General features: G+C 49.5%; 1 protein-coding gene across 2 annotated transcripts in view; it reads right to left on the bottom strand.

The window, feature by feature from the left end:
• Positions 1-6,982: 6,982 nt before the first annotated feature.
• Positions 6,983-9,659, bottom strand: part of setd5 (SET domain containing 5) — a 23,010-nt gene continuing 20,333 nt past the window's right edge. For both annotated transcript variants that reach the window (XM_036531003.1, XM_036531004.1), the window contains exon 23: positions 6,983-9,524. In XM_036531003.1, coding sequence (XP_036386896.1) covers positions 8,943-9,524 — 582 coding nt within the window. In that variant the 3' untranslated portion in view covers positions 6,983-8,942. The remainder of the gene's footprint in view (positions 9,525-9,659) is intronic.

The raw sequence follows: 9,659 nt of genomic DNA, 5'->3' as shown, positions 1-9,659 counted from the left end.
AAGGCATCGGGCAGCAGTGAACTCTGGGAACTCCACACCTCTCTCAGAGCCCCCCCCCTGACGTGCTCAGACGAGCCGGCATTACAGACTGCAATCCATGCAGACAGCCCGTTCCTACGGGCACCGTATGGTTACATTTACGTAAAGGTGCCTTGCTTTGTTTGCACCACAGAGTACAGTAGGCTTACAGGTCATTACATTATATTATTGTCATTTAGCAGACATTCTTATCCAGAGTGACTTACATATGTTACAATTTCACGTTATCCATTTATGCAGCTGGAAATTTACTGGGGAAATTGTAGGTTAAGTGCCCAAGGGTGCAGCAGCAGTGCCCCAGCAGGGAATCGAACCTGCAACCTTTCAGTTAGGGGCCCTGATCATTACCACTGTGCCACACTGTTACCGCATCAGTATACAATCGTCAATTCGAATATCAGTAGAAGGAGCAAGGAGGAAGAAATCGAAATATGTGTGAAATTGGGAGATTAAAAAGGTTAAAAGGTTGTATTTGTATCTGTATTTTTCCAAGGCACCTGAGTTCGCTTGACAACACATTAAAAATCAGAAAGCATTTCGTGGAAAGCACTTATGAATCTTCTTGTATAGGGGCCATTGACTTGGCAAGTGCTTCATAAATGCAACTACGCCTTTTCCCCAGGGTTCATCTTAAAAAAAACCCTGACCTTTTCCCTCAGAAATGAATCTCGACCTACATTTGCATATTAATATTAAGCGATAATCTTAAAAAGGTAGTGTGAGGTAACCTGCTGACGAAACAGCAGAGAGCAGCCCTTGGTTGAATTGATCTGTAGACTGTACAAACCTAACAGAGAAATGTCTTATGCAGTAGTGTTTTGTGTCAATACAACACAAACCGCAACAGACATGCTGTGAGCCCAAGGCGATTATTTTCCATTTTTTAGGATGTTGAGTATTGCGTCCTTGCATTTCACAAGCATCTCTGTCAGTGGAGGCAGTAACAAGCAAAGGGGATGGAGGGACATTAGTTTCCCACAGAACACATTAACGTGAAATTCATCCTTCCGGAAAAAATCTCCTGGCACACCACAAAATAAACAAAACAAAAAAAAAAAAAAACTCTCCACTCCAGTGCATCGGTTAGCGTGCTGCTATTTTTAGCCACAGAGAGGCGGAAAAAAAAGATGGCCGGGGGGGGCACGGGCGGAATGCGCTGTCAGCTGTGACTGGCGTTTCGCTCTCTGCCCAAACCGTGGGGGTTATCACCGCAGCCTTCGGTGTGACATGCCTGTGAACCCCACCTTCCCTAACCCCCCTAAAACCTGCGGGGTCACACCGGCCCAAAACATCCCCGCCGCAGCCTGCTTAGCCTGGCCTGGACCCTGGGTTCTGAATGCTCGGGTCAGGCAGCCATTAAAGAGCCAAGCAGGGTCAGGGAGCTGAAGCAGGAGGCGTCTGGGCTTCGGGCTGCAGGGAACGGACGGGGGGGGGGATGAGGAGACACCTGGGGCTCCTGGCTCTACGGCTAGCCTCCCCCCTCCTGCTCTCATTCCCTCTCCACCGGGATTTGGAGAGGTGTACCGCAATCACCCTTACACCATCACCACTGTACCACAGGAGGACAGAAAGGAGGCCCTTTGGAATGCTGGGATGCAAACAGAGGGAGAGAGACGGAGAGAGAGAGAGAGAGAGAGAGAGACAGAGCGAGAGAGGGAGAGAGAGAGAGAGAGAGAGCGAGAGAGAGGGAGAGAGAGAGGGAGAGGCGGGGGGAAGGGGGAGGGGGGAGAAACACAGATGGCCGGTCTTTCAGCCGGTCTGGCGGTTGGCTCTTTTCCTGTCTGCTCCCCTCACCGGGAGTGTGGCTGGGCCCGGCGGACCGCAGGACGGACAGACGCCTCCCGCAGACACCTCCGGCGGCGAGGTCAGTGGAGGCGGGACGAGGCGCCGGGCAGAGGTAAGTCTGCGCAGTCAGACCCCTGTCTGTCTGCCAGCCGGCAGTAAACTACCGAGGCAGAGGATGCCAAGTTCACTCTGCAGCCACGGGGAGGCGCTGTTGAGCTGCTTTCACTGTGCTTGTTGCGCCACTGCTGACCCGATTCCATCCTTATGAGCTCACTGCACATCTGGGCCAAGGTATGCACCTGTGTGGGTCTCCTAGCTCTTACTCAACGGACGAAAGAATAAGCTACAGCACTTGCGCACAAATTACTGTTGTTAAAGTAGCGAGAATGGTCTGGTCAGACAGGACAAACACAGACTCTGGCGATCATTAGGTTTCTAAGAAGTGGATTGTTCAGCTCAAAAACCAAAGTGACAGACTATTGAGAATCGAACAGCCCACAGTACACAGGTGAAGAGGGAAAACTCAAGGAGTGAACGATTACAGGTTTTTCTCAGGTAGGGGAGAGGGTAGAAGCAGAAAGAACAGATTGTCCTGACTGAGGTCTGGTTGAGCACGTACTGGTGTTGATATCACTCTGCGTGGCAGTTTCGAAAACAGGGTGAGACCCACCATGCAGCAGCACTTTTCAGGGCGACTCTCTTGCCTTTCGGTCAATGGGGGCCTGGAAAGAGACTGGCAGGGGATACAGATAACCCCCCCCACCCTGACCTTTGACCCCCACTCTAACCATTTCTGGTCCATCTGCGAACACGTTTATCCTCTCAAGGAACAAGAGAACGCAGTAGAAACGGGAGGATCAGACCCATCAAAACCCGTGAAGGCCTCTCTGCGCCTTGCACCAGTACCCCTGGCTGGAGAAGGGGGCTACACAGCCTCCACGAAAACAACATCCACGCAGGTACAAGAGGAAAGTCACGAAGACCCAGCGCTTCAGACGTTTCCTCAATGGGATCACCGGTGGTATGTGCGGTCGTTATGACCTACTGCACCGCTACTTTGTACAAGACCTGCTCATATAGATTCCACTCTTCCCTTCACTTTATTTTTCTACCAGTGCAAGAACAGAACACGTTCCTTTCCACAGAACACTGCCGGTTCTGACAGCGGTCCAACATCGCCCCGCCCATCAGTGCTAGCCTTACCCTCCCATGGCTAACGTTCCAGACACAGCACATAGCTCATGTAATCCCAACGACACAGAAGAGAACATTCACAGGAACGTTCCTTCCCGGGGAGCCAGACCTGATGCGCCCAGACACAGGTGAGAGGCACCTGTAGGGGTGAGGGTGGGGGGGGATGATGAAAAATAACTCACGAATGGGATGGAACGAGGGCGTTTTATCCAGGACAACTTCCCCAGACGGGTGCGGGAGGCAATATAAACGCTGGCGGCTGCCATCGGGACAGCGAGCAGCAGGACTGAGGGTGGGGACTTCCTCTCTCCGACAGCCTCTGCTCCCACACCTGCACCTCTGTCAGCCGCCTCATTCACCCGGCCCGTTCCTCACAGTTTTATCTTCGGATGCCTCCCTTTTCTGATTATTCGGAAGCGCTTTGCCAAAGCCTCCAAATGCTTGGAGTCCCTGTGGCTGTAGTTTTGAGATCCGTTTTGGGGACATTTTGGTTTTTCCCTGTGGGGGAGTAGCCCAACACCAGCATGCCGAGTGAGAGGCACGTCTGTGCCCCCCGTCCCCAGCTCGAGGGCCATGCTGTGGCCCGTCTCTCTGTCTCTCAACCTCACCTGAAGCATGGCTCCAACACAGGCGGCTGTCTACCACTACACAGGTAAGGCTCACCTCTCCACACCTCACCAAACCTGGCAGGGTTCCTGAAACGCTGCTTCCTACATACTCACCTCTAGCTCCTCCATAATATTTCTTAGGAGTAATGCCAACACTTATTTAATTTTTTGAAATAACAGTAATAATAACATTTTCCTAAATTATGTTTCTTAGATGTGTCTATTGAGAAGAGCAATTTGAACTAACTTCTTAGAGCTGTTTTAATATGTGCTACACAAGGTCTCCAATCCCACAGCAATAATGGTTTGTCTCAGCGGTTCCAGTAGAAACTGGAGTGGAGCTTAAAGGCACGGAGTCAGCTCATCTTTGCAGAGTGAAGAGCCGACCATCGTGTACCTACCTGGTGTAACAGCGCCCTCTGGTGGCCACACGTTCTCCTCAGCAAGAGAGGAGAGACAGTGCTGCTTCTCTCAGACAGGCTGGATGAGGTCAAAGGTCAATCCTCTGGCAATGGTGCTGACAGGAAGTGAAGTGCAACTCTAAAGGTTGTGGAGTGCACTTTAACGAGCCCCGGATCTACCCCTCCCATCACGGGAAGGTGCTGCCTGTCGAGCTTACTCCTGGCACGGCTCAGTGCTATCCGTGGAAAACCAAGAATACGCCATCAACATGAATTATTCCGCAGTTATGAAGAAATTATCCCTCCAGATAGCCATCACGGTAAACCCTGAACTGAGCTTGCCTGTTTAACAGACAGTCCGTTCAGTCTTAGAGCTCTCTTTTCCCCAGCCTTTCCCAGCTTTACCTCACTGCAATGATCAGCTTTATATAAAAGCTAAATGCACAAGTAATGGGGTGACTGGCTGTGAAGCTGACTCTCAGGGGTACAGTGTGTTTGGACACGTGCAGACACGTGTGGTGAACTTGAAAATTTCTTTCCTTCACACTGAGGTGCACAGTGGGAAATAGTCACACTGGTAAAGAGAGCTGGTGTGACTTCATGCTGTGTCATATGCGTGGTCACATGCTTAGAGGGAGGGCTAATGGACATTTTGTGCTGGTCATCCCCACGCGTCCTGAACTAGAGTGGCGTACACAGGCAGATTACAGAATATCTAAGTCACAGTCATTCTAATTCAGTGTGTTAACACAAAACCGTGAAAGAGAAGGCGTTAATTTGGTGTAAGCAAAACTGCTAAACGGCATCGTTTTAATCTGAACTGTAATAACTCTCGGTGTGACATTTCCAGCTCAGCTCCCTGACGGTAACTCCAGTATTCTCATCAAACAACGTGAGACTCTGTCATTCACAATACGGTGGATCAGATGACACCTGAAACGAGAGAAGGTATCGGTAATATTTCAGCCGGTTAACCCCGTGTGGTCTGTGTCCCTGACTCACTCATGAGGAGAGACTTCCTTTTACCTGTGTCCTTCACTGCTCAGGTGCGTGCGTTCACCAGGCCACCCTGCTCCTGCCCAGGCAGACCTTCCTCAGGGGCTGCAACAAGTGCTACTGCCACCAGAGGGGCTTCGTCCGCTTCTCGTGAGTTACACTTCCCGCTTGCAACAAAACCGGACCAAAAATGAAGACAAGCAACACATTTTTAGATTGGTTCTCAGCCAAATGGGTTGACTCTCATTTGTGAACCTGCCTGACAGAGTGCTACAAAAAGGTGCCTGGTATTGTTATTTCCCTAAGCGTTTTTGTCGGACTTGAACATGAGGCAAATTGCAGACAGTAAATTATTCGTCTGTTTGTGGCAATTTTCACTGCCCTCTTGCAACACAACCAGCCCAAAAAAAACGCGACAAATTTTTGGACAGCTCTCAGTCAAAGTGGGTTGTCCTTCTTGTGTGACCCTGACCGACAAATTTAACAAGATGTTGAGATTCCTGCTCGTCTCACAACGCTGTTGCGGGCCTTGAAGGTAGGCATACTTGGCAGCAGTGTAGCATAATGGTAAGGAGCAGGGCTCGTAACTGAAAGGTTGCCGTTTCGATTCCTGACTGGGGCACTGCTGCTGTAGCCTTGGGCAAGGTACTTAACCCAGAATTGCCTCAGTAAAATATCCAGCTGAGTAACATGTTAGACTGCAACCTATGCAAGTCACTCTGAATAAGAGCGTCTGCTACATGACAATAATGTAATGTAACGTATTTGTGTAAATGTGCACGCGAGTACTCAGCAGGCTTCCTCCCCACCCACAGGCCGCAGAAGCCCACCTCCTGGCTGGGCTGTTGCCGCCGCGTCTCCACCGAGTACGGATACCGGGTGGTGTGCCGGGAGCTGCCAGAGAGGGAGAGCCGAGCCTACAGCTGGATCGGGTAGCCGCACCATGCTGCGCTTTGGGCGGTGCTATGCATGACGCTTCACTCCCTCTCTCTCTCTCACGATGACTACCTGAGGCAGAGGAAGCTTCGCTCCGATCCCTCTCTGACACGCGCTCAGAGGACCGTCTGAGTGCATCCAATAACCACCCTGAGGTGTTATTGAGGTGTTAAGTCAGGAAGACCCCCCCCCCCCCCCCCCACCGCCCAAAGCTGTTCCCACGCAGTGACTGTCTGTCCACTCGGCAGGAAGATGAACTGCTAAGCGCTTCTGTTAGCGCTTTCCAGGCATGGAAGATACATCTTAAAAGAGCAGCTGCTGCATTCAGAAATGAGAGGAACTGCTACTCCACTCATCTGCTGCTTAGAAGTCCTGTCCCCCCCCCCCCCCCCCCCCGCGGCAGGCGTTCCATCGTCCCACGGACAGCAGGGTTCAGATCAGCCCCAGGCTAATGGGTTTCCCTGGGGTGTGCACGTCCCCCTCACCACTAACACCTGCACCTACCAAAAGAGGCAAAACGTGGAATGAGGAGGTGCATGCTAATGCTATCTGCAAATGCCACCAATGAGGCGCTGCAGTGTGGCACAGCGGTAAGGAGCAGGGCTCATAACTAAAAGGTTGCTGGTTTGAATCCCCACTGGGGCACTGCTGTTGTACCCTTGGGCAACGTACTTAACCCAGAATGGCCTCAATAAATATACAGTTGTGTAAAATGATCACATTATAACCTATGCAAGTTGCTCTGGGTAAGTGTCTGCTAAATGACAGCCATGTAAAGACACTACTTTAGTTATGTCTATGAGTTCTCACTTTTGCATAACTACTTAAATACTCCTTTGATCTGTACTGATAAGCAGTGCCAAAAAAGCTGAATTGAGAGTGTCTGGGGTTTCCTCTGTGGCAGGCTGACCTCAGTAAAGCAGGACATAGCGAAACGGCCATTTTCAAAACGTCATTATCATCATGAGTATTTTATTATCAAAACGTAGAACATCTCCTGTTGTTTTTTTTCCTTGTTTGGAAGGTCCAAATAGCTAGTTATAACTATGCCCTTTGTGTAAAAAAGATGTAATCTTTAGCTAAAAAGAAAAGAAAAAAAATAACTGGATACTGCATTTTTTTAACTGTCAGGACCTTATAACGGGTGGGCAAAAAAAAACCTACTTTTAGAACAGATTCAACCCTCAGCTCTAAACCATTAGTCAGTCTGAAAAGAAAATCATGCTGCAAATTTAGTGTACTATATTTTCTTCGTACAGTATATAACACATTTTATACAAGTACACATGATCATACATAATGTTTGTTTTTTTTTAATTAAGGTGCTGGTATTTTGGGTCACAAGTATTCTTGAAGTCTTCCGTCAGGAGAAACATTCATGTAACCAGTGAGTACCCTTATGTCTGTTACAGGTGAGGCAAAGGGATGGGTCACATGACGCATCACGTGACCATCTGTCCAGGTCCCAGCCTTACAAGACCCACGTGATTGGCAGGTGAAAGAGACGGTCTTCCTCAGGCAGACACTGTATTCCACTGTTCCCAAGTCAGGGAAAGTCTGTCCAGGGTCATTTCTTTCTTTTTTATTTTGTTGTTTGTTTTTGAAGGGAGACGAGTGTACTGTCTACCTGACTTTTCAGCATTTCTTTTTTGTCGTTTCTGTCGATTTTGTTTTACACTGTTGTTGTTGTTTTTTTTTTGTCCCTCAGCAAACGGTCAGGGCACATGACATTGCAACGTCGCTGTGTTTTTGACTCAGTTGGTGAGAAACCTAAAAAGAGGTACAGCATTCTGTGGAAACTGAAAATTCTTGAAGCAGCACTTGTGTTAAAAAAAAACAAAAAAACAACAACACAAATATGAGGAGAACCCAGCAGCTTTTTCCACCAAAACATCCTCCCACGCACCTCCCTTCCCCTCGACCGGTGTGCGGAATGCAAGGGTTGGTCCGAGGGGAGAAAATAAATTCTCCAAATTTCTCCAAAATTCTGCAGAAACCCTACAGGATTTTTTTATTTTTAGAAAACAAAGTTTTGATTGATTTTTTTTTTGGCCTCTCGTTCTCCCTGCATTCCTGCACACTGAAGGTTTTGAGACAATCACTATGCGCCCGTTTTCAAAAAAAAACAAAAAACATTTTCCAATCACTGTGAGTCAATTTTCAACAAGCCTGTTTCCGATTACAAAGAGATTGAAGGATTTTACTATGTGTGGAGAACATTATTGGATTAAAAAAATAAATAAAATAAAAAAAAACAGACTGCAGCACCATGGATTATAAGATCTGTATGAGTCAAGTACAATATAGCAAGCCTAGAATAGTTATAAGTGAAATAAAAGATCAATTAAAAAAGAGCACATCCTGACTCCAGATCTCTTATTGATATACACATGTGAGAGAAAAAAAAGAAACTGGAAATCTTATGGAATGATCTTTTCAGGGGGCCAGTCTCACATATATTTCGCCCTCTTCTCTCTGCATCTTTATAACGGATGATACAAATATATGTTTAGTTTGTAACTTTTTCAAATTTACAAATAAAACGTTATCTGTTACTGCAAGACTGACTTGGCTGTAAACCAAATCATACAATAACCTAACAAACTGTACTGGCGTTATAGCTCTTTATTATAATCGTTTAAAGTACCAAAACAACAGGTACTGATACTTGTACTTGTGTTTCCCGTCGATGTCTCCTGCTTGCACATGGTCTGTACATACGTCTGTGAACGGAGGGGGAATTAAAAACCTCTACATGATTTTTTTTTTTTAATGTGTCCGTTTGTTTTCTCTTGAATTCCTCGGTGACGCTGAAGCCCACGCGTTGCCGTGTGCGGGGCACGGTATCCTCCGTCCCGGCAGAAGAAAAGAGAAAAGAGAAAGTAATAAAAGGTCCCGATTCTAAAGCCAAGTCCTTGTTCCTTAGGTCTGTACATTTCCCCCCGGGGAGCTCCACAGGTTTGTGGCGAGGAGGCGGGGCATCCTAAAAGCTTCCCGACTGTGTCCGTACCCCTGAGCCCTGGAACTGGCTGAGGGACGTCCCCCGCTGGGGGTAGGGCTGGCTGCCGGGGGCTGCGTGCACGCGGCCTCCAGGGTTGCTGGGGCTTAAGGTTCGAACCCCTGGCTGCTGGGACAATCTGGAAGCGTGGGAGGCAGGGCTACCCGCGGCACTGCCTGAGTCCGTTTTGGGGGTCCCCTGCGCCAGTAAGGGGGACCTGGGGGCGGACCCGGCCGAGCCGGGCTGCCCCGCACCCACGTTTAACAGGCTGGCCTTCAGGTGGCTACCTGTGTACAGGTGAGGTCCCTCCACTCCAAGGCCGCCGCCGGGCTGCTGCTGGGCGCCCCCTGTCTGTCTGGAGTCCGCTGAAGCCGGGGCCTGGCTGGGGTAAGAGTGGGCGGGGCTGGCGGACAGCTGCAGAGGGGCATCCTGGGAGGACAGGCGGGGGTAGAAGCTCTGGCCGGGGGAGGGGGCGGAGGGGCTGAAGGAGCCGCGGAATGGGGACGAGGCGCTCTGCTGGAGGAAGGAGGGGGGCTCCCCCTGCTGGTGGGACTCCGCCATGAGCGACTGCAAAACAGACACACACACACGCGCACACACACACGCGCACACACACACGCGCACACACACACACACACACACACACGCACACAGACACACGCACACACACATACATACACGCACACACACACAAGCGCAGAC

The sequence above is a fragment of the Megalops cyprinoides genome, chromosome 6, assembly GCF_013368585.1.
Source record: "Megalops cyprinoides isolate fMegCyp1 chromosome 6, fMegCyp1.pri, whole genome shotgun sequence".
Lineage (NCBI taxonomy): Eukaryota > Metazoa > Chordata > Actinopteri > Elopiformes > Megalopidae > Megalops > Megalops cyprinoides.
Note: the sequence above shows the minus strand (reverse complement) of the source record. Positions and strands in the feature narration are given on the sequence as shown.